General features: G+C 37.5%; 1 protein-coding gene across 5 annotated transcripts; it reads left to right on the top strand.

The window, feature by feature from the left end:
* The first annotated feature begins 1,558 nt into the window (after nt 1-1,558).
* CLEC2D (C-type lectin domain family 2 member D) lies at nt 1,559-24,561 on the top strand. 5 transcript variants are annotated; one of them, XM_023192354.2, is made up of 6 exons: nt 1,759-1,787; nt 12,191-12,252; nt 12,922-13,032; nt 17,292-17,476; nt 22,207-22,310; nt 24,134-24,561. In XM_023192354.2, exons 1-6 carry the CDS (start codon nt 1,774-1,776, stop codon nt 24,270-24,272), a joined length of 615 nt encoding a protein of 204 aa, XP_023048122.1. In that variant the 5' UTR covers nt 1,759-1,773; the 3' UTR covers nt 24,273-24,561. The 5 variants fall into 5 exon arrangements, with proteins under 5 accessions (XP_023048121.1, XP_023048122.1, XP_023048120.1 ...); XM_023192352.2 differs by having other exon boundaries at nt 12,191-12,288; XM_023192349.3 differs by lacking the exon at nt 1,759-1,787 and adding an exon at nt 5,842-6,196 and having other exon boundaries at nt 12,191-12,288.
* The last annotated feature ends 1,413 nt before the right edge of the window (nt 24,562-25,974 follow it).

Raw genomic sequence — 25,974 nt, 5'->3', positions numbered from 1 at the left:
AAGAGGAGAGAGGGCCAAAGAAATGAGAAAATTTTTTCTCTCAAGCGATTTTCAAATTGTTAAATTTCACAGGAAAAGAGATTAGGAAGAACAGTGTGAAAAACAGACTTCAACTTTTGGCAATCACATGTTGTTTAGGAGAAAAAACCAAATTCAACTTCCAACAAAGAGAAGCAGCTTTGATCAAAAGCAAGTTCTCAGATGGAATTATTAGAAGGCTTTATCATAGGTCCTAGGAAAAACTAGAAAGGATGAAACAGTAAAGAAAAAGATAGATAGAATCTTGCAGAAACTGGAACTCAGCCCTAACTCAACTTCATTTCTATTCGATTAAGGCAATAGCTGTCCAATCTGGAACTTATTTCTCACAGGTAAGGGGGCACTACTGTATAGAATTCAAAAAACAGGGAAAATCAATTTATGTTGTCAGAGTTAAGACAGAGATTATATTTGGGGTAACGAGCATTGCAGGACATGAGTAGGGCACATAGGGTGTTGGTATTGTTTTATGTGGTTTTAAGATATACTTCATTTAGGTACTTGTTACATGTTATATTTTTAATGAATGTGTTTAGTTGTACGCTTATGATTTGTGCACATTACTATAAACTATATTTTAGTAAAAAGTGCCCTTACCAGCATTTATATACAAGAAATCAACACATCTGACAAGAAGCTCCTTCTCCTAAGGAGCCTCTGTGCTCCTGGATTATTCCAGAGGGAGCACAGAAGCTGCACACGGTTCAGGCCCGTTTTTGAAATGTTGTAGCAGCCATAGCAGCAACTTCCCAAAATATCTTGCAGAAATTGAAAACAAGATATTTTTTGAATGAACATAAACTCTTGGGAATGAATTTTAATTTGAGTTGAAAATTGCTGTTGTCTTTACTCACCTAACATTCATTTCCTCTGTGAGTCAACTCCTTCCTTTCAATAAATTCTTATTTTCTATCATGATATTGCTTTGTACCACATAAAATACAATTATAGTTTTTTCTTTTTTTATTTCTTCTTTCTTTTTTTTTTTTGAGATGGAGTCTTGCTCTGTCACCCAGGCTGGAGTGCAGTGGCCTCATCTCAGCTCACTGCAAGCTCCGCCTCCCGGGTTTAGGCCATTCTCCCGCCTCAGCCTCCCGAGTAGCTGGGACTACAGGCCCCCGCCACCTCGCCCGGCTAGTTTTTTGTATTTTTTTAGTAGGAACGGGGTTTCACTGTGTTAGCCAGGAAGGTCTCGATCTCCTGACCTAGTGATCCGCCCGTCTCAGCCTCCCAAAGTGCTGGGATTACAGGCTTGAGCCACCGTGCCCGGCCCCAATTATAGTTTTTTCACAGTCAAAAAATTTTAAGTTATCAAGCATTAGTTTCTTTTGTAACCAAAATACTGTTGGAGAAGTAGTTTCAACTTTTTTTCTTTTAAATTCTTACAAACACCAGTTTATTCTGTTGTGATGAGCTGATTTTTGAAATCATTTATGCTTCATTTGTTCCTCTAGCTATATTTAACTTACAGGCTTGACATTCTGAGTTATGGGGGCGGTTACACACTGACACGTTTTAGTCATTGGGCTTTTTTTGGTTTTGTTTTGTTTTGAATCATTCTTGGGGTTGAAAACATAGACTGCGGTTTAGATCACTCATGGTAACTGGAGACAAAATGCATGACAGTAACAATGTGGAGAAAGACATTGCACCATCCGAATTGCCTGCAAACCCAGGTAAAAAGCTGGGATGTAGAGTAAATGTGAGGACTGGAATGGGAAGATAGTGGTAGTGATGGGCTCACACAGGTAAGGTACTGATCCAGTAAGAAGTTTTCAAGGATAAGAGATGGAATGTGGGAGTCTATAAATTGGCTTATAATTCATGTGAAATATGCATATATTTATATTCCTAGTTGTAACAACTAAGGAGGGGGAACAATGAAACATGTTAGACAATGAGATAAGGTTAACTTTATGATTGAAAATAAAAATAGTGAATTTCACTAAAAAAAACTATACAAACTCTAAAGTGTTACTCAGATACAAGATATTATCATTATTACATAGGTAGAAAACCTACCATGGAAGCTCATAAGAGAGAAAAGGTAGAAAATTACAAATCAAAAAAGTAAACAAAAGTTGAAGTAAAAACTTAGTGGGGCATTCTAATGTAATTATGTTAGATTGGATGCACTGGAAATATATATATATATAGATTTATATGATGATTTATATGATGATTTAGTAAGTGAAAAGCTTTATATGATGATTTAGTAAGTGGAAAAAAATGTCTTTTGCCACAGTTAGAGAAAATCAAGGTTTTATAACTCAGGACTTAAAAGTTTGGAGTTTTTTTCCTCCCATCTTAAAAGGTAATCAATTTAGAGAAAAGGTAATTCAGAGGGGGAAAAAGATGAACTCTAAATGTTGTTAAATGACTTCATTTGTTTCTTCATTCACTGGGTATTTTGAGCATTTTATACCCACTGCTTTGAAGTATTTGTCAGATAGTTCCAATATCTCTATCATGTCCCTCCTTGGCTTTTGCTGTCTTTCCCCACGGAAGTTTACAATTTCATGGTTCTTCATATGCTGTGTAATATTGCACTGTAATTCAAACTTTTGAATAAATATTTAGTTAGACCGGATCTTATTTAAATTTTGGAGAATGTTGATACTATTGTTTTAGCAAGCAATCACACTGGTGGGATGAAGACAATCTGTGGGATCTGGTTCCAATGCCAGTTCCATTCTGAAAGACTTTGTAGAGCTATTCAGATACATGCCTCAACCCGGGGTGAAATTGGCAACTGCGCAATGCTGTATTCATTAGCTCGGGTCTTAACATCTTTAGTATGCCAATTAGAAACACATCTAGGCATGCATAAGTTGAGGGGCAGGTGAATCCAGGAGTTTATAAATAATGTTCATGGATCTCTTTCTAACGTTTCTCCCTCTTCACCGTCTGACCAGTACTTTCAGGTTCCCAGGGGCTTCTCCTTTCCATCCTCCATGAAACGCGGGGCTCCTTTTATTCTGATGAACCATACACTTCTGTAGTCATTTCTGCATCTTTAAACTCATGTGGCAGAAGGACAGCGAGCAAGAAGAAAAAAAAAAAAAAGCAAGAGGTTTGGCCCCACTCTCATGGAGCCACAACTCTACTGAATGGAGAGGACTGACTTTTCTTTTCTTTTTATTTCTGAGACGGAGTCTCGCTCTGTGGCCCAGGCTGGAGTGCAGGGGCGTGATCTCGGTTCACTGCAAGCTCCGCCTCCCGGGTTCACGTCATTCTCCTGCCTCAGCCTCCCGAGTAGCTGGGACTACAGGTGCCCGCCACCACGCCCGACTAATCTTTTGTATTTTTAGTAGAGACGGGGTTTCACCGTGTTAGCCAGGATGGTCTCGATCTCCTGACCTCGTGATCCGCCTGCCTCGGCCTCCCAAAGTGCTGGGATTACAGGCGTGGGCCACCGCGCCTGGCCGAGCACTGACCTTTCTCAAGGTTTTGGCTATTGCATGTTGCTGTAGTTTCCACTACCATCATCAGATTGCCTGAGGTTTGAGGCACATGGCAGTGTAGACAAGAGAGAGGGAGAAAAAATAAATGTAGTATTTTCATACTCTATATGAGGTAGGAGTTTGCTTTTCTGTTTCTCGGACCATACCTCTAGTGCTTCTCCTGGAGCCCTCTCTATTTTTATGCTGACAGATGCTCAATTCCATGTTTCTGGCTGTATTAAGTTCAGGGCAGTGATATTAGAGGAGGGAAATTTAAATTCACCACTGGTTTGATGGCTCTTTAAATTTGGATATTCTTGTAAGATCTGCTGCTAGTATATCATTTTTCCTTTTGCTCTTTTTTTGATTTAAAGACCATATTTTTAGAGCCATTTTGGGATCACAGCAAAATTCTGAGAAAGATAGTTTTTTTGTTGTTATTTGTTTTTCATTTTCTCCTTGTTGCCACACATACATAGACTCCGTCTTAGCCTGTTTTGTGCTGCTATTACAGAATACCTGAGACTGGGTGATTTATAATGAACAAAATCTATTGACTCATAGTTCTGGAGGCTGGAAAGTTCAAGACTGAGAGACACATCTGGTGAGGGCCTTTTTGCTCCATCATCCCATGGCAGAATTTGGAAGGGCAAGAGAGCACATGCATAAGAAAGAGAGAGAGAGCAAGAGGCACCAAACTTGCTTTTATAACAAATCCACTTTCACGATAGTAAACCCACTCCCTTTATAAGGACATTATGACCTGATTCCCTCTTAAAGGGCCCACCTCTCAACACTATTGCATTGGGGACTAAGTGACTAACACATGAACTTTGGAGATGCGTTCAAACCATAGCAGTCTCTAACATCAACATTCTTCACCAGCAGTGCATTTGTTACAATTAATAAACCTACACTGGCATATTGTAGTCACTCAAAATTCATAGTCTGATGGGCTTCCCTTTGTCAGTGACCTGACCTGTCTCCCTGACTGCCCTTAATATTTTTTCTTCCATTTTGACCTTAGAGTATCTGATGATTATGTGTCTTGGGGTTGATCTTCTCATGAAGTATCTTACTGGGGTTCTCTGGATTTCCTGAATTTGAATGTTGGCCTGTCTTGCTAAGTTGGGGAAGTTCTCCTGGGTTATATCCTGAAGTGTGTTTTCCAACTTGGTTCCATCCTCCCTGTCTCTTTCAAGAACTCCAATCAGTGGTAGGTTCAGTCTTTTTACATAGTCCTGTAGTTCTTGGAGGTTTTGTTCATTCCTTTTCATTCTTTTTTCTCTAGTCTTGTCTGTCTGCCTTATTTCAGCAAGATAGTCTTTAAGCTCTGGTATTTTCTCTTCTGCTTGGTCAATTCAGCTATTGATACTTGTGTTTGCATCATGATGTTCTCATGCTGTGTTTTTCAGCTCCATCAGGTCATTTATGCTCTCGCTAAACTGGTTATTCTGGTTAACAGCTCCTGTAATCTTTTATCATGCTTCTTAGCTTCTTTGCATTGGGTTAGAACATAATGCTGTAGCTCAGAGAAATTCACTATTACCTACTTTCTGAAGCCTACTTCTGTCAGTTCATCCATCTCAGCTTCAGCCTTGTTCTATGCCCTCACTGGAGAAGTGTCGTGATCATTTGGAGGAGAAGAGGCACTCTGGCTTTTGGAATTTTCAGCGTTTTTTGCATTGTTTTTTCCTCATCTTTGTGGATTTATCCACCTTTGATCTTTGAGGCTGATGACCTTTCAATGGGGTTTTTGTGGAGTCTTTTTTGTTGATGTTGTTATTGTTACTTTCTGTTGGTTTGTTTATTTTCTAACAGTCAGGCTTTCTGCTGCAGATCTGCTGCAGTTTGCTGGGGATCCACTCCAGACCCTGTTCACCTGGGTATCACCAATGGAGGCTGCAGAACAGCAGATTGCTGCCTGCTTCTTCCTTCAGAAGTTTCGCCCCAGAGGGACACTGGCCTGATGCCAGCCGGAATGCTTCTGTATGAGGTGTCTGGTAACCCTTGTTGGGAAGTTTCACCCAGTCAGGAGGCACAGGATCAAGGACCCGCTTATGTAGAGAGTCTGATGCTCCCTTAGCAGAGCTGGTGTGCTGTGCTGGGGGAATCCCACTCACCCCGTTCATCTGGTCTCTTCAGAGCCAGCAGGAAAGATTAAGTCCGCTGAATCTGAAACGGCCTCCCCTCAGGTACTCTGACTCAGGGAGATGAGAGTTGTGTCTGTAAGCCCCTGACTGGAGCTGCTGGAACGCTTGCAGGAACGGCCCGCCTGGTGAGGAGGGATGGCTCAGGGTCCCACCTAAAGAGGCAGTCTGGCCACAACCTGCCACAGCACTTTGCTGCACTGTGGGAAATTTGGCCCAGTCCAAACCTCTCAGGCTCCTTTGCACTGTCAGGGGCAAACCGCCAACTAATGGTGCTCGCCCCTCCCCGCAGGAACTTGGTCATTCCAGGCACACTCCAGACTACTCTGCTGGCAGCGGGGATCTCAAGTCAGTGGGTCTTAGCTTGCAGGGATCCACGGGAGTAGGACCCACTGATTGAGACTGCTGGGCTCTCCTCCTTGGCTTCGGCCCCCTTTCCATGGAACTGGATGGTTCTCCTGCCTCACTGGAGTTCCACGCACCACTGGAGCATGTAAATACTCCTGCAGCTCAGGGCCTGCCTGAACAGCCACCAATGGGAGTGGCTGTCATTGGTTTGCCCAGGTTTGTGCTTGAGACCCAGGGCCCTGGTGGTGTAGGCTCATGAGGGAATCTTCTGATCTGCAGATTGCAAAAAATCTGTGGGAGAAGCATAGTACCCCTGGTGGGTAGGACAGACCCTCCCCACTTCCCTTACCTCAAGGAGGCAGGTCTCCCTGCCCTGTGCAACTCCTGAGTGAAGTGACACTCCATCTGCTTTCTCCTTGCTTTCTGTGGGTTGCACCAGCTGCCCAATGAGATGAACTTGGTATCTCAGATGGAGATGCAGAATTCACCTGCCTTCCACAGTCATCTCACTGGGAGCTTCAGACCAGAGCTGTTTCTATTTGGCCATTTTGGCCCCTCCCGTCAAGTATGTTTTCTTTTGTAAGAAACTGCCAAAGTGGCTGTAGCGTTTAGCTTTCTTACCAGTAATGCATGAGACTTCTGGTTGCTCCACATCCTCGCCAGCATTTGATATTGTTAGTGTTTTAATGTAACACTTAAGTAATATGTAATGATATCTCATTGTTTTAACTTGCAATTCTCAAAGGACATATGATATTAATAATTTGTCATCTCATTATTTTGATTATGTCTTTTGCAGATCAAAGGTTTTTAGTTTTAATGAAGTCCAGTTTATCCGTTCTTTCATGGATTGTGCCTTTGGTATTATATCTAAAAAGTCATCACCATACTCAAAGTTATCTAGGCTTTCTCTTACATTATCTTCTATGAGTTGTACAGTTTTGTGTTTTACATTTAGGGCTATGATACATTTTGATTTATTTTTAGGAAAAAGGCAACATCTGGGCCTAGATTCATTTATTTGTATGTGGGTGTCTAGTTGTTCAGCATCATTTGTTGAAAAGACTATCTTTTAATTGTATTGCTTTTGCTCCTTTATCAAAGATCAGTTGACTATATTTATCTGGGTCTATTTATTTTTAGTCTACTTCTCTGCTTTCTATCCTTTTTCATTAATACATTTGTCTATTCTTTTTTTTTTTTTTTTTTTTAAGAGATGGAGTCTTGCTCTGTCGCCCAGGCTGGAGCGCAGTGGTGCGACCTCAGCTCACTGCAAGCTCTGCCTCCTGGGTTCATGCCATTCTCCTGCTTCAGCCTCCCGAGTAAGTGGGACTACAGATGCCCACCACCACCCCCAGCTAATTTTTGTATTTTTAGTAGAGACGAGGTTTCACCATGTTAGCCAGGATGGTCTCAATCTCCTGACCTCGTGATCTGCCCCCCTTGGCCTCCCAAAGTGCTGGGATTACAGGAGTGAGCCACCACGCCCGGCCTTATTTGTCTGTTCTTTAACAAATACCACATTGTCTTGATTACTGTAGCTTCAGAGTAAATCATGAAGTCAGGTAGTATCAGTTGTTTAACTTTGCTCGTCTCCTTCAATAATGTGTTTGCTTTTCTGGGTCTTTTGCCTATCTATACAAACTTTAGAATCAGTTTGTTGATATTTGCACAATAACTTGCTGAGATTATTATTATCATTGCATTTAATCTGTAGATTAAGCTGGGAAGAATTGATATCTTGGCAATGTTGAGTCTTTCTCTCCATGAACATAAAATACTTCTCCATTTATTTAGTTCTACTTTGATTTCATTCATCAGTTTGTAGTTTTCCACATATAGATTTTGTACATATTTTGTTAGATTTATACCTAAGTAGTTTATTTTTTGAATGCTAATGTGTATGGCACTGTGTTCTCAAATAAAAGTCTGTTTGTTTATTTCTGGCATATAGAAAAGTGATTGACTTTTGTATATTAGCCATGCATTCTACAACCTTACATATCAATAACCTTGCAGATCAGTTCCCAGAATTTTCAATTCTTCAGGATTTTCTACATGGATGATTATGTCATCTGCAGAGAAATACAGTTTTATTTCTTACTTTCTCATCTGTATACCTTTTATTTCCTTTATTTCCTTTTCTTGTCTTACTGTGTTATCTAGCACTTCCAGAACAATGTTGTAAAGCATTGGCAAGAAGGACATCTTTGCCTTGTTCTTGATCTTAGTGGGAAAACTTCAAGTTTCTCACCATACTTGAGGATGTTAGCTGTAGATTATTGTAGATATTCTTTATTAAGGTGAAGAAGTTCTTCCCTGTTTCTAGTTTACTGAGAGTTTTTGTCACAAATCCATGTTGAATTTTGTTTACTGAGAGTTTTTATCACAAATGGCTATTGAATTTTGTTAAATTTTTTTGTATATATTGATATAATCAAGTGATTTTTTTTAGCTTGTTAATGTTATGGATAACATTAATTGATTTTTGAATGCTGAACTTGCCTTAAATAGCTGAAATAAATTTCACTTCATTACAGTGTATAATTCTTTTTATACATCATTGGATTGGATTTGCTGAAGTTTTGTTGAGGTTTTGCATCTATGTTCGTGGGGTATAGTGGCCCATAGTTTTCTTTTCCTGTAATGTCTTAATCTGATTTTCCTATTAGGATAAAGCTGGCCTCATAGAATGAGTTAAGAAGTAGTCTGTCTGCTCTGACTTCTAAAACAAATTATAGAGAATTGGTATAATTTTTTCCTTAAATGTTTGGTTGAATTTACCAGCGAGTCCATCTTGACATGGTGCTTTCTGTTTTGGAAGGTCTTCTGTATATAACCTCTGTAACAAATGTAAACATATTTAGGTCATCTATTTCTCCATGTATGAGTTTAGAGAAATTATGTCTCTCAAGTGACTGATCCTCTCTGTGGACATAGAACTGTCCATTTTAGCATCCATGGGATCTGTAGTAATAGCTACTTATTTATTTCTGATATAGGTAATTTGTGTCCTTCCTCTTTTCTTCTTAATCAGCCAGGCTAGAGCCTTATGCATTATTTTTAATCTTTCAAAACCTGGTTTTTGGTTGTGATAACTTTTTCTATTAATGTCCCATTTTTTTTATTTCTGCTCTAATTATTTCTTTTCTTCTGTTTACTTTGTACCTGATTTTCTCTTCTATTTGTAGTTTCCTAAGGTGTAAACTTAGCTAATTAATTTTAGATCTTTATTTTTTTCTAATAGATGCATTCAATGCTATCAATTTCTCCTTAAACAATGCTTTTACTGCATCCCACAAATTTTGTTAAGCTGTATTTTCATTTTCATTTAGTTGAAATATTTTAAAATTTCTGTTGTGATTTCTTCCTTGACCCATATGTTGTTTAGAAACATATTGTTTAATCACCACGTTTGTGGAGATTAGTGGGATTTAAAACTTTTCTTTGTTATTGACTCTAATTTATTTACATTGTGGTCTGAGAGCAGACACTGTATGATTTCTATTTTGTTAAATTTGCTAGGGTATGTTTTATGGCCCAGAAGGTGGTCTGTTATGGTGACTATTCCATGTAATCTTGAGAGTGTATATTCTGCTGTTGTTGGACGAAGTAGTCTATAGATGTCAATTATATTCAGTTGATTGATTATGTTGCTGAGTTCACCTAAGTTCTACTGATTTTCTCCCTGCCGGATGTGTGCGTTTCTTTCTTTCTTTTATTTTTATTTTTATTATTATTATTTTTTTATTTTGTTGTTTTTGAGACAGAGTCTCGCTCTGTCACCCAGGCTGGAGTGCAGTAGTGCAGTCTCATCTCATTTCAACCACTGCTCCCCGGGTTCAAGCAATCCTCACATCTCAGTCTCCTGAGTAACTGGGAATACCGGCACATACCACCACATTTGGCTCATTTTTGTCTTTTTGTAGAGACAGAGTTTTACCACATTGCTCAGGTTGGTCTTGGACTCCTGAGATCAAATAATCCAGCCTTTTTGGCTTCCGAAGGTGCTGAGATTACAGGCATGAGCCGCTGTATCCTGCTGGATCTGTGCATTTCCAATAGAGTGTTGTTGAAATCTCCAACTAGGATAATGAATTCATCGATTTCTCCTTGCAGTTCTATTAATTTTTGCCTCATGTAGTTAAATACTCTCTTGTTAGGTGCATGCACATTTAGGTTTGTTATGTGGAAACATAACATAGTTTCTTGGAAAACCAATTCTTATACTATTATGCAATAATTTTCATCATTCCTGATAAATTTCCTTGCTTTGAGGTTTGTTCTGTTTGAAATTTGTATAGCTTCTCCTACTTTCTTTTGTTTGTACCAGTATGATATATATACATATATATATATTTACAATCCATTTACTTTTAGTTCGTGTGTCTTTATATTTAAAGTGCATTTCCTGCAGATATCATATAGTTTAATCTCTGATTTTTAACTGGTGCATTTAGATCATTGATATTAAAGTGATTATTAACATAGGTGGATTAAATATCTACCATATTTCTTTCTGTTTTCTATTTTTTCCTTTGTTCTTTGTTTCTATTTCGTTTTTCATTCTCTTCAGAGGCAGACTCTCATTCTGTTCATTAGGCTGGAGAGTGATGGTGTAATTATAGCTCCCTGTACCCTTGAAATCCTAGGCTCAAGTGATTCTACCACCTAAGGCCTGAGTACCTGGTGTTATAGGCATATGCCACAAAGCCTGGCTAATTTTTATTTAATTTTTGTAGAGACAGAGTCTTGCTGCGTCTCCCAGTCTGGTCTTGAACTTCTGGCCTCAAATGATCCTCCTGCCTCAGTGTCCGAAAGGGTTGGGATTATGAGTGTAAGCTACCATACCCAGCCTTGTCTTCCGTTTTTTTCCCTGCATGTTTAGTTTTTAACTTAGCATTTATAAAGTTCCATTTTTTTTCTCATTCTTGGTATATCAATTATACTTTAAAAAATGTGATTTTAGTGGTTACCCTAGTGTTTGCAATATACACTCACAACTAACATAAGTTTGCTTTCAAATAATACTATACCATTTCACAGGTACTATGAGCATCTTCTAATAAAAAAATCCTAATTCCCTGCTTTTATTGCATGTGTCATTTCTGTTATTTATTTTATTTACATATAAGAATACATAAGCATATAAATATATATAAAGATATATATATAAGCACACATAATTAAATATATTGCTACTATTATTATTTTGAATAAATTGTCATTTGTTAGATCAATTAAGAATAAGAAAAATAAATAGTTTTATTTTACCTTCACTTATTTTTTATATTCTTCCTTTTCCATATAATTTATGTTTCTAACCTGTATAATTCTCTTTCCTTTTAAAATAATTGCATTTACCTTTTTTGTTTTTTGACATAAGACAGGTCTACTGGCAACAAGTTATCTCAATGTTTGTCTAAAATAGTATTTGTTTGTCATTCATTTTGAAGAATTTTTTAGGCTAAAGAATTCTAAGTTGATAAGGTTTTTTTCTCTTAATACTTTAAATATTTGTTTCCACTGTCTTCTTACTTGCATGGTTTTTGAGGAGAATGTAAACGTCATTTTTATCTTTGTTTCTCTACATGTAGAATTTATTTTCCTCTGGATTCTCTTATGATTTCTTAAATATTTTATAAAGGGGGTACAGGGGCATATGTGAACTCTATATTTTTCGTTCAGTATTTCTGTCAACTTAAACTGCTAAAAACTAAAATCTGTTGATTAAGACAAATATCTTGGGAAACATCAATGTAAAGCTTGCTAATGTCTCTAGTGTTGTGGGGAATGTTAGAGAAAAATATGCCTATTTAGCTAAGGACAAATCTAGATAAATTAACTAGAAGTGTGAATTGTATGCAAGAGATTGTGTCAGAACAGGGTTCCAATAATAAACTTTATAAGAGGTTTTAGATAACCTAAGACATTTTGAAATATAACACAGATACAGGAAATTATACAATACAAATATGTAGCTTGATTAATTACTGTAAGATAAACACCTTTGTTGACTCCTGATATGGCCTAGCTGTGTCTTCACCCAAATCTCATCTTGAATTGTATTTCTCATAATCCCCACTTGTCATGGGAGGGACCCAATGGGAGATAACTGAATCATGGAGGTGGTTACCCTCATGCTGTTCTCGTGATAGTGAGTTTTCATGAGATCTGATGGTTTTATAAGGGGCTTTACCCCTTTGTTAGGCACTTCTCTCCCCTGGTGCCACGTGAAGAAAAACATGTTTGCTGCTTCTTCCACCATTATTGTAAGTTTCCTGAGGCCTCCCCAGCCATGCGGAACTGTGAGTCAATTAAACTTCTTTCCTTTTTAAATTATCCAGTCTCGGGCAGTTCTTCATAGCATTGAGGATGGACTAATACAACTACTAACACTGTCTGAGAAAGATCGTTGTTATGTGGCTCAGAGGCCCTCTATGTATTCTTAACTATTCACTCTCCTATCCTTCCAAGAATAACACTAATTTGACCTCTACCATAATCACTTTATCATTTCAGTTTTGCCTTTTTTTCCTCCAAAACAATGCCTTTTAAGTCCATTTTAATCAATAGATCTCCTCTTAATATCGTTTAAAAATATTTCTTTACATTTTTAGACAGCAATCAGAATAATTTGCTATGTTGAATTTCCAACGATTTGGATGTTGATTTCGTTCCTGTGGTTTAGTTGACATGAATCTCTCCAATTGAAAGGGTAACCTGAATATGGTAGCTGGAAAGTTAAAATCAATTCTTTTAACTTTCGAAAACGATTAAACTGTAGAGATAGAATAGTAAGTTTGTAAGATGACAGGTCATTTGCATCCTCTAGTGAAAAGGGAAGGAATTAAATAAAAATAACATTTTGATAGTTAATGTTTCTAGCAGTATTATGTATGTATTTAATTGCTAAAATGTTTTTCAATAATTTTTTCCAGGTTATCGGCACTCAAAAGAGCATTCTAGTAAAGCTACCTTAATTTGGCCCTTATTTTTCTTAATCTTGTTTGTGACAATCATAGTGTGTGGAATCGTTGTTGCTTTAAGCGGTAAGTGAACTGTAATCTTCATTCATCTAGAGAGAATTATACTTGTAAAAAGAAGAGAAAGAATCTAATTTTGTTATTCTTTACAGCTTTTGATATATTGTCTCACTAATTCAGTTAAACTCCAATAGCTTTTTAAGTGGCATCAAAAATTTTAATTATGTAAGTAGGGTTCACATTATTCCAAGTTTAGTGAGATGATCAGAATCTTCAGAAGGTAGAAGACAGACCACTATTCCTTAAGAATACTGATGCACAAATTTAAAAAAATAGTAAACTGAAAAATAGTCCCTTATCCAGTCTAGGGACAGAGTTAATTTTACCTCTACAATAGCCTTGTTTCATGAAAAATAGCATACAAAAGTATACAAAACTACTAAGTGGCTATAACATCACAGGCAGCCTGGTCTTTCTTCTTAGCTATTTGAGCATGTTCTGGCCCTTGTTTTTTTTAGCATATGTAGCCCATCTCCCTAGAAAACAAATTCCTTTTAGTGATTGTACCCTAAAAGCAATTTAGCTATAAAAATTATCTTGTACCTCAAAACATGCTTGCATTGCATCTAATATAAACCAAGCTGAAACATAGAAAACTACAAAAACACTTTCCCCAAACCTCATGCCCCTCTACGTATCAACCTAAAATCTACCCCCATTATTGGATTCTGAAGTAATTTCAGAGAGACCCTTCAAATACTGCTTACATAACTTAGAGTCAGCAATACTTGGAACACTCCATGTTCTGGATAATTCCTATTCATTTGCAAATCTTTTGCTTATTATCTTTTGCCATTTTGAAATCACAGATAATATACTTTATACATTTATGAAGCAAAATTTTTTTTTATTTCAGAGATTTAAGTCAACTAATTACAACTATTTAAGAAAGAAAAAACTGGAAGGAGACAATTTTTGTAGTCTGTAGATACCTCAATATTAATCAAGGGAATTTATTCTAAAGTATAATTTAAATTTATAGCCCTTTTTTTACAGTAAGCATATGAAATTGACACTTATGACTGTTTTCCTTTATTATCCATTATGTGTTTCTCTTCCTTTCAGCTAGCACTTTGACTGGAAATGATTTCTTGTGTGGAGCCAATAGCTGGAGCCATCTATTAATCTGGTCATTTCCTTTCTTTCTTTTTTTTAAATGTGTTATTATTTATTACTTTGTATCATCTTTATGTTTTATTTAACATGTAGATTGCTAGTTAACTATTCAGATGTGGTATTTCCCCATTTAGATCGAGTTATTTAGATTTTAATATATTGTCTTTATTTATAAAAATTCCTAATAGAGCTTTGCAGTTATAGCTTGGGTCTCTGACTTTTTTTTAAATTATACTTTAAGTTCTGGGATAAATGTGGAGAACCTGCAGGTTTGTTACATAGGTATACACGTGCCATGGTGTTTTGATGCACCCATCAACCTGTCATCTATATTAGGTATTTATCCTAATGCTATCCTTCCTGTTCCCCCACAACCCTCAACAGGCCTCAATGTGTGATGTTCCCCTCCCTGCATCCACGTGTTCTCATTGTTCACTTCCCACATGTGAGTGAGAACCTGCAGTGTTTGCTTTTCTGTTCCTGTGTTAGTTTGATGAGAATGATGGTTTCCAGTTTCATTAGTCTCCCTGCAAAGAATATGATCTCATTCTTCTTCATGGCTGCATAGAATTCCATGGTGTATATGTGCCATAGTTTCTTTATCCAGTCTATCACTGATGAGCATTTGGATTGGTATCTCCCAGTCAGGAGGCATGGGGGTCAGGGACCCACTTGAGAAGGCAGTCTTTCCCTTAGAAAAGCTCGAGCTCTGTGCTGGGAGATCCAACTGAGCTGAACAGACAGCTACTAGGGGCTCTTTTCAGAGGTGGCTGACAGGAATGTTTAAGTCTGCTGAAGCCACAACCACAGCCACCCTTTCCCCCAGGTGCTCTGTCCCAGGGAGATAAGAGTTTTATCTATAAGCCCCTGTCTGGGGCTGCTGCCTTTCTTTCAGAGATGTCCTGCCCAGAGAGAAGGAATCTAAAGAGGCAGTCTGGCTGCAGTAGCTTTGCTGCACTGTGATGGGCTCTGCCCAGTCCGAACTTCTCCGGGGGCTTTGTTTACACTGTGAGAAGAAAACTGCCTACTCAAGCCTCAGTAATGGCGGATGCTCTTCCCCTCACCAAACTTGAGCATCCGGGGTCCACTTAAGACTGCTGTGCTGGTAGGAAGAATTTCCAGTCAGTGGATCTTAGCTTGCTGGGCTCTGTGGGGGTTGGACCCACTGAGCAAGACCACTTGGCTCCCTGGCTTCAACCCCTTTTCCAGCAGAGTGAATGGTTCTGTCTCAGTGGGTTCCAGGCACCACTGGGGCATTGAAAAAAAACTCCTACAGCTAGCCCGGTGACTGCCCAAACGGCCGCCCAGTTTTGTGCTTGAAACCCAGGGTTCTCGTGGTGTAGGCACTAGGGAATCTCCTGGTCTGTGGGTTGCAAAAACCGTGGGAAAAGTATAGCGTCTGGGCCAGATAGCACCTTCCCTCACAGCACAGTCCCTCATGGCTTCACTTGGCTAGGAGAGGGAGCTCCCCCACCCCTTGTGCTTCCTGGGTGAAGCGATGCCCCACCCTGCTTCTGCTTGCCCTCCGTGGGCTGTACCCACTGTGTAACCAGTCCCAGTGAGATGATCCGGGTACCTCAGTTGGAAATGCAGAAATCACCTGCCTTCTGCATCGGTCTCACTGGGAGCTGCAGACTGGAGCTGTTCCTAATCAGCCATCTTGCCCTCTCTGATCTGGTCATTTTCTTTAAACTGGTTGATACAGGAGCAGTGATAGCACAACAAAGATGCACAGATTTGGGGAAAGTCATCCTGCCTTGTGGTCTGGTTCAAGGAATTACATGATAATAGTTATAATTTGGTACCTAGTTTGTGATACCAAACCAGGTACAATACATGTTTGCCTGGTGTTATGATTTGACATTCAGATTACACCAGTTATTATTCACAACAAAGCATGATTTCTCATCTCATAAGAGCCAAATCCAATGATAAAGATGCCAATTGATATTAATGATTCTATGAATACCCAGCATTCTGGTCTATCATAGACACTTTCAGAACTGTTGAGTTGAAGGGAGAAGGGGATCATATAATGGAAGATGAACAGTCAGCTACTAGGGGCTCAGTGACAACTATCTGGAGAAACATTCGTTGCTTTAGATCCCACATGAAGAGAGCATTTCTCCTGATTATATAAGAAGTGGTTCAGAAAAGCCTGTCCATGAGGTATTGCTGCCTTCAAAGTGTAGAAAACCTCACTAAATCTCCTTAGTGGAAGGAAGCTCACTGTACAACTTATTTCATATTTATGATAGTATTTAGACATATATGAGGCCTTTTCACATCAAGAAACCTTATTCACATGAGGTGTCTATGTCCTGCCCTTCATTTTACTAAGTCATCTAGAGCAGCAGTCCCCAACCTTTTTGGCACGAGGGACCAGTTTTGTGAAAGACAGCGTTCTCATAGACTGGGGTCAAAGAATGGCTTGGGGATAATTTAAGTGCATTTCTTTTATTGTGCCCTTTATTTCCATTATTATTACATTGTGTAATAATATATAGTAAAATAATTATACAACTCAACATAATGTAGAATCAGTGGGAGCCCTGAGCTTGTTTTTCTGAAAGTAGATGGTACCATCTGTGAGTGATGGGAGACAGTAACAGATCATCAGACATTAGATTGTCACCAGGAGCCCACAACCTAGATTCCTCACATGAGCAGTTCCCAACAGCGTTTTCACTCCTATGAGAATCTAATGCCACTGCTGATCTGACAGGAGGAGGGCTCAGGAGGTAATGAGTGGTGGGGAGTGGCTGTAAATACAGGAGAACTATCTGTTCTCCAAAGCTGATCAAATGCTATCATTAACGTATCTAGTATTTTAAGAAAGGGTAACACTGTTGAGAGCCAAATAGGTACATGGCCCAGAGCACACTTAAATTACTAATTCCTTTTTCAGCTCACCCCCTGCTGAAGGCATGAGCTTGAATCTCAGTTTTGCCATTTGCTGTGTAGTGTATACAATTATATTTAGCATCATATTTCTCATTTGAAAAATGAAAATAATACATTTAATACTTAATGAGAGTGTCAAAAAGTATATTAGCACTTGGTAATTTATACAATATGATATAAAAGTGTAAATTTTTATTTTATTTTATTTTATTTTTTAATTTTATTTATTTTTATTTTATTTTCAGCAATAAATGCTAACTGCCATCAAAAGTCATCAGTATGTCTTCAAGCTGCGTGCCCAGAAAGCTGGATTGGTTTTCAAAGAAAGTGTTTCTATTTTTCTGATGACACCAAGAACTGGACATCAAGTCAGAGGTTTTGTGACTCACAAGATGCTGATCTTGCTCAGGTTGAAAGCTTCCAGGAACTGGTAAGAAAATAGTTCTGGTCAGAATCAAAGATTCAGGCCTACAAGGATATTTTTTCCTGTGAAGTTATCTAAGAGGTAGGTTTAGACATCTGCCTTACATTGATTTTTTTTTTTTTTTTGTATAAGAAAAGAGTGACCTAGCATGTATTACATTTTACAGTGAACCATCTAAAATTACCTTAACATTCATGGCAGGAACGGGCCCAGAGGGCAAGCAAGCCAGAGCCTTCTTTGACGCTGAGCCAGAACTGTGCAAATAAGGATTAGAAAAGTACTGGTAAAAACACAATTTTAAATTTGTAAGAAGTTAGCAACATTGTTTCAAAATAAATCAAACAAGGCCAGCAGCAGCAACACATGCCTGTAACCCCAGCACTTTGGGAGGCCAAGGTGGGTGGATCACTTGAGGTCAGGAGTTCGAGACCAGCCTGGCCAACATGGTGAAACCCCATCTCAACTAAAAAATACAAAAATTAGCTGGGCATGGTGGCACACGCCTTCCAGCTACTCAGGAGGCTGAGGCAGGAGAACTGCTTGAACCTGGGAGGTGGAGGCTGCATTTAGCCGAGATCACGCTACTGTACTCCAGTCTGGGCAACAGACTCTGTCTCAAAAAAATAATAAAATAAAAACAATAAGTCAAGCAAGAATGGTGTCAGAGAGGATGGTGGACTAAAAAGCTACAGAAATCTGTTTCTCCACTAAGAAAACTATTAAATTGTCAAAAACTGTCTGAAGTAACTATTTTGGAATTCTTGAGTCTAGTTAAACACTGGAAGCATCAAGGGAAGAGTTTGATAAAAAGGATGATACATTTTGGTTAATTCCAGTGAATTTCAGTGTTTCCACTCAATAATAACTATTTTCTACACCCCATTATTGCAGGGAGCCATGGGAACTGCTGCCCATGTTCCTGTAATGAATTCCTGCTGCCAGGGTGGACAATAAGAATCTTTTTCTCCAAATATCAGGGTTATTGCTGATTTCTGCCTTTGAATGCTGAGGGGCAGACACAGAAGCAGGCTATCATTGCATCAATCCTCATCAGCTGAAGTGGCTTCCAAAGGATTTAAATAAATAGTACGTGTTTTTCCTCGATTTGGGAAGCAGGCATTTAAGACAATTTTTGTTAGATAACTGGCTGACTGCAGGGATAACAGAACAGAGATTTCAATGACCATGCACAACAGTGAATAAAAATAGTTGGGAAAAATCATGACCAAATGACTGTGAACCACAGCAACCAAGATTCGACAATCCCTGAAAAGCAGAAAGATTAAGTTACCAGAGTTACCACAACATAGTACTCATAATGTCCAGTTCTCAAAAACAACAACAACAACAACAACAACAACAAAAAACAAAAAAACAAAAACAAAAAAAACAAAAGATGCAAAGAAAAGTATGATTCATTCACAGGAAAAAAAGTAATCTGACAGAAACTATCCCTGAAGAGGCCCAGATATTAAAAATATGGGTCAAGAATGTTAAATCAGCAGTCTTAAGTATAACCAATGAGCTAAAGGAAACTAGACAAAAAGCTAAAGGAAACTCAAAACATAATAAATGAACAAAATTAGAATATCAATATAAAGGTAGAAATTGTAAAAAAGAACCAAGCAAAAATTCCAGAGCTGAAAAGTACAGTGACTTAAATTTAAAAATAATTTTAAAAATTCACTGAAGAAGTTCAACAGCAGATTTGAGAAGTAAGAGATCAGAAAACTTGAAATTAAGACAACTGAAACAATCCAGACTAAGAAAAACAAAGAAAAAGAATGAAGACAAATAAACAGATTCTAAGAAATCTGTAGGACATGAGCAAACATACCAAGATATGCACTGTAGAAATCCAAGAAAGAGAAGAGAAAGAGAAGCAGAAAAATACACTTAAAGAAATAATGAACAAAACTTTCCAAAATCTGGGGAAATACATAAATATATACATCCAAAAGGCTCAATTAACTCCAAAAGGGTAAACTTAAAGAGATCTACACTGAGACAAATTATAGTCAAGTTGACAAAATCCAAAGAGAGAATTTTGAAAGCAGTAAGAATGAAGCAACTCATCATTTACATAAGACCCTAAATAAAATTAATAGCTAATTTTCTCTGAGAAACCATGGAGATCAGAAGGCAGTGGAATGGCATATTTAAATGTCTGAAAGAAAAAATAAAACTGCCAACTATGCATTCTATATATAGCAAAGCTGTCCTTCAAGAATGAAGGAAAAAATAACACATTTTCAGATAACAAATAATTAAGGAATTTTATTACCAGTAGACATGTGCTACAAAAAATGCTAAAGGAAACCTTTGAGGCTGAACTGAAAGGACACTAGAAAGCAATTCAGAGCCCCCAAAATAAAGAATATTGCTAAAGGTAACAATAGAGGTAAATATAAAACCCAGAATTACTATATGTGTCATATAGTTTATAACTTCTCCTATTTATAGCTTTCTATATTTATATTTATCTATAATTTCATAGGCAAATGAATAAAAATTATAAATCTATGAGAGTGGTCATATAATGTATAAAGATGCAATCTGTGACAATCTTATGAAGCAGGAGGGAAGAAGACATATAGGATCAAAATGTTTACATAGTTATTGAAGCTATGTTGATATTATGAAATTATATTGTTAAAAGTTTAAGATGCTAATTATAATTCTCAAGGTAACCACTAATAAAATTACCAAAAATATACAGAAAAGAAAAAAAGAAAAACAATACACTGTAAAAAATCAATTAAATATGAAAAATGTCAGTAACAGACAACTTGAGAAACAAAGACATATAAGATATAGAGAAAACAAATGATTAAATGGCAAAAGTAAACTTTGTTTTAGTAATTAAATAAAAAAGGATGAACCCATCCTGGTAAAGGGCCAAGACTGACAAGTTGGCTAAAAACCAAAATAAATTAAAAAGAAAAACAAGACTCATCTATATGCTGTCTACAAGAGAGTTGCCTTAGATACAGGGACACAAAGAAGTTGAAAGTAAAAGGACTTAGAAAGATATTCCATACAAGCAGTAGTAACCAAAATAGTGTTGAGTGGCAATATTTTTGTCAGACAAAATAAACTAAGGTAAAAAATTTTACAAGAGACAAAGAAGGGCATTATGCATTGATAAAAATTTTGACATAGCAAAGTAATTATCAGTCATGAAATATATATACTTACTAACACAGCCCCAAAATATATGAAGCAATAATTGCTATAATTTAAGGGAGAAACAAACGGTTCTACGAAAAGTTGGAGAATGAAATATTCCACTTTCAATATGAGATTAAACAACTAGACAGAATATCAATAAGGAAATCGAAAATTTGAACAACACTATAAACCAATTATCCCTAACGGGCATATACAGAATAACCTACCCAGCAAGAGCAGAATACTCATTCTTCTCAAGTGCACATGGAACATTCTTCAAAATAGACCATATGTTAGGCCACAAAACCTAAAAAAATTAATACATTTGAAAAGTTTGAAGTCATAAAAAGTATCTTTTGCAGTTACAATGGAATGAAGTTAGAAATCGATATCTAGAAAAACCGGAAAAGTCACGCATATGTAGAAATTTAAAAACCCAACTCTTAGACAGCCAGTGGTCAAAGAAAAAATCACAAGGGACTTGAGAAAATACCTTGAGACAAATGAAGTAAAAATACAAATAGCACGTTTATGGTATACAGCAAACATAGTTCTAAGAGGGAAATTTATAGCTGTGAACAGATAACTAAAAAGGAAGAAAGGTCTCAAATCCATAGCCTAACTGTACACTATAAGGAACTAAAAAAAGTAAAGCAAAAATAAAAGTCATCTTTATGATTTGAAAGAGTAAAAGATTTACTTAATAAGTCCCTAAATTTATGACTAATAAAGGAAATTGTTTATATATTTAACTGCATTCAAATTCAGAACTTGTAATCATAAAAAGGACAGTACATGTTGACAAGCAAACACAGCAAAGGAAACCAGCCTACACTGCTGCTGTGAGGATAATTTGGTACACTTACATTAGTCTGGTGTCATTTCTTTCTTTCTTTTTGAGACAGAATCTCACTCTATTGCCCAGGCTGGAGTGCAGTGGTGTGATCTTGACTCACTACAACTTTTGTCTCCCAGGTTCAAATGATTCTCACACCTCAGCCTCCCAAATAGCTGGGATTATAGGTGTGTGCCATCATGCCCAGCTAATTTTTGTATTTTTTTAATAGAAAGGGAGCTTTATCATGTTGGCCAAGGCTAGTCTCAAACTCTTGGCCTCAGGTGATCCGTCCACCTCGGCCTCCCAAAGTGCTGGGATTACACGTGCCTGGCCTAGTGTCATTTCTTAAAGTTGACAAAAAGCATATCCTGGGGCCTAAAAATTCTATTCTAGGACAAGTGACAAGAATGTCATAGTAGCATACCTTCCAAACTTGATAAAACCCTGGTGTCAACCAATAGTATAATAGATAAATTGGGGAAGAGTCATACAAAAGAGTACTATACAGAAACAAAAGTAACCAAATTATCAACAATTTGTCTCAGTTTTAAATTATCTTCTTTTGATATGTATAATATAGCATACCTATTCTGTGTGTATTACTAAACAATACAAAATAAAAACGAAGACAATTATGAGTAGTTAAGATTATAGCATAGCAGCAACATTTCTGCGAGAGGATGGGTTATGTTAGATTAATGACTATCATCTCTGTGTTTTCTGAAAGAATTTCCTGTTGAGATATAAAGGCCCCTCTGATCACTGGATTGGGCTGAGCAGAGAACAAGGCCAACCATGGAAATGGATAAATGGTACTGAATGGACAAGATGGTAAGTTCTGAAAAATCTGGCAGTAATATTTGTATTTGAATTTACTTTGCATTAAATCTAAAGTATTCTCTAGTTACATGCTTTAAAAATTCTCATTTTAAGATTAGTCATAAAAGAAGATGGTGCCAACTTGTATGTTGCTAAGGTTTCACAAGTTCCTCGAATGAATCCAACACCTGTCATGGTGAGGTAGACTGACTGTGAACTTGGCTCCAGGCTTATCTATGTCATTTTCAAACACTTCCATTTCAAGCAAACTATACAGTATCTTTAAGTCTGTTCCTGACCTCCACAACAAAATTGAATTGCACTTGTCCTCCTGATTTCACAGGGTTGATATGAGGAACAGAGGTTTTGATGTATCAGAGAAAGATTATGAGTGACAGCAATTATACCTATTATTTAAAATAAGATGATAGTTTTAAAATTTGTAAATGGGTAAAGTTTGGCACTAGAAAATTTAATGTCAATTGTGTATTTATAGGATCTTTAGATTACTAAAAATATTTGAGATAATGCTGGAAAAATTGGATTCACACAATTTCACTCAACGTTTGTCTGAGAGATGAGACAGTTTTGAAAAGCTACTTTATTATAATACATTCATCGATATTGGAAATTTAACTTTATTTAATAAGAAGAGCCCCAGACTTGACATTGGCAGCTTTGAAATGAGTTTTTTCTCATTAGCTTTTGACCTTGGATAGGATGGTAAGTTTTAGAAATCAGAGAACACGTACATTTATACATTGCTGTATCTACACTGCCCAGCACATTGTGACTGCTTTATAAATATCTAGAATTAACTTTTATTTCCTATTTTACAGTACGGAAGTAGTAAATTTTCTCTACCTAATTCTCAAAATGTTTTTTTGTTTGTTTGCATTTTTGAGAAACAGGGTTTCACTCTGTTACCCAGGCTGGAGTGCAGTAGTACCATCATGGCTCACTGCAGCCTTGACTTCCCTGGCTCAAGTGAGCCTCTCACCTCAGCCTCCTGAGTAGCTGGGACTACAGGTGTGTACCACCTTGCTTGGCTTTTTTTTTTTTTTTTTCCAGAGATGGGGTCTCACTATGTTGCCTGGGCTGATCTTGAACTCCTGAGCTCAAGCAATCCTCCCATCTCGGCCTCCCAAAATGTTGGAATTACCGGTGTGAGCCACCACGCCTGGCCTCTCAAAATATTTTAAGGATCAAATATATGGTTAACTAACCAGTTGTTGGAAACTGCTCATCACTTAAAGAAATGTGAAATATTATATGATTAAGGTCTAGCATGTTTCAACAATTAGCAAATCATATCATAGATGATAGTGATGCCAATGAGCAAAGAGGAGAAATTTATAATTCAAATGCTGACCTAAAATATCTGTGCCAAGTCATCTAAACTCAGCTAAATAGCACTGCAGTTTCAGTACTAAAACAAACAGGGAAGTCGGAGGAATAAAATCAAGCATAGTTTTTAGATATAGCTGCTGAGTCTTCATTTATTTAAGGCAGCAAAATGTTGGGAAACGGTGTAAAAGAAAACAGGTATCAGACTTCTCCCATCTGCCAGCTAAGGCTTTGGATGTGCTGGAAAGAATATTACGCTTACAGGCATGAAATAGGTTTGATTCAGGACTTTGCACTATTCCAATAGTTGATTTATAACATCTCCTGCTAAGCAAAGCCCACTGACTAATTAGTCACCGCGACACAAGGAAAAACAACATTATTTTTAGAGGTTGAATTAATGTTAGTTTTCTCACTTTCTCATCTTCTTTCTCTCTGCTTTTGAAGACATGTTCAGTGACACACTGATTCTGCTTCTTCTCTTGCAGGTTTCCTATCCTGGGAGCAGGAGAGTGTGCCTATTTGAATGACAAAGGTGCCAGTAGTGCCAGGTACTACACAGAGAGGAAGTGGATTTGTTCCAAACCAGATACCTATGTCCAGATGTTACAGCAAAGCCCCAACTAATCTTTAGAAGCACATTGGAACTGATAACCCCATTTTCCAATTTTAGAATGAGCAAAGAATTTATTTTTTAAAATTTTATTTATCTTTTGTTGTTGTTGAGATGGAGTCTCACTCTGTCACCTAGGCTGGAATCCAGTGTCACTATTTCGGCGCACTGCAAGCTGTCTCCTGGGTTCACGCAGTTCTCCTGCCTCAGCCTCCTGAGTACCTGGGACTACAGGTGCCCACCATCATGCCCTGCTAATTTTTTGTATTTTTAGTAGAGACAGGTTTCACCATCTTAGCCAGGATGGTCTTGATCTCCTGACCTCGTGATCCAGTGCCTCAGCCTCCCAAAGTGCTGGGATTACAGGCGTGAGCCACTGCACCCGGCAAGAATTTATTTCTTATACTAACAGGTATATGAAAATGTACTCAATGTCACTAATAACTGGGAAAATACAAATCAAAATCATAAAATATTATGGAATAAAATGTGATGTTCTGATACATGTGTGCCCTATGGAATGATTAAATCAAACTAATTAACATTTCATCATCTCACATACTTATCATTTTCTGTGGTGAGAACATTTGAGATTTATTCTCTTGGCAATTTGGAGAGATCCAATACGCTATTATTAACTATAGTCACTATGCTGTGCAATAAATCTCAAAAGCTTATTCCTCTTAACTGAAACCTACTACCCTGTGGCATGTGGGGAGCATCTCTCTATTCCCCACCCCCAGTCCCTAATGGTTGAATACGCAATGGGGAAAAAATAGTTTTTTCAATGAATGGTGGTGGGAAAATTATATATCCACATGCAGAAGAATAAAATTGGACCCCTATCTCATACCATATATAAAAACCAACTGAAAACCGATTAAAGACTTAAAACTATAAAACTACTAAAAGAAAACATGGGGGAAAGCTTCAAAACATTGGTCTGGGCAATAATTTTTGGATTTGTGCAGCAACAGTGAAAATAAACAAATGAAATTGCATAAAATAAAAAAAGTTTCTGCACAGCAAAGGAAACAATTAATGAAGTAAAGAGACAACTTACAGATTAGGAGAAGATATTTCCGAACTATTGTTGGAGCTCAGAAACGGATCCCCTAAAATATGGTGATTTGACAGGTGGAACTAAAGAAGCCTCAAGCTCTCTCTGACCTCCTCCTCAACCCCTGTTTCTTAATCCTCTGTTTTCCCAGAGCACAGAAGGAAGTTGTTCTCTGAAGTTCCTTTATTTGCTTTAAGTTCAGACTCACCAAATAAGAAAACAGCTACTTCTGGTGCCTTCCATGGGTTTTCATTAACTGAAGTCATATTGCAGGAAAAAGAATGAAGTCTCTTAACACACCTGGATAGATTTTTCTCACAAACCATTGTCTTCTCTGCAAGCCCAATAGACTTTGTCCCAGGCCACTTGTGTGATCTTCACCCCATTAAGTTCTCCCCAAATTATTTACTATTCCCCCAAAATCGTCCACACTTCTCCATCTCCCTTTCCCCTAAGAATAAGGGTATTTCACCATCTATACCCTATTGCTTGGTGGGGTGATGACTCTGTGATTTTCTCCATGCATCTTTACAGATTTGTTTGCCATTTATCCTATTAAGCTGCCTCTGTCAATTGATTTTTAGCAAAACTTCAGAGGGGGAGAAGTTTTACTTTGGGTGCTAACTGTATATTCAACAAGGGGTTAATATTCAAAC

This window comes from Piliocolobus tephrosceles, chromosome 10, assembly GCF_002776525.5.
Source record: "Piliocolobus tephrosceles isolate RC106 chromosome 10, ASM277652v3, whole genome shotgun sequence".
Lineage (NCBI taxonomy): Eukaryota > Metazoa > Chordata > Mammalia > Primates > Cercopithecidae > Piliocolobus > Piliocolobus tephrosceles.
The sequence above is the reverse complement of the archived record's forward strand: the minus strand, read 5'-3'. Positions and strand labels throughout refer to the sequence as shown.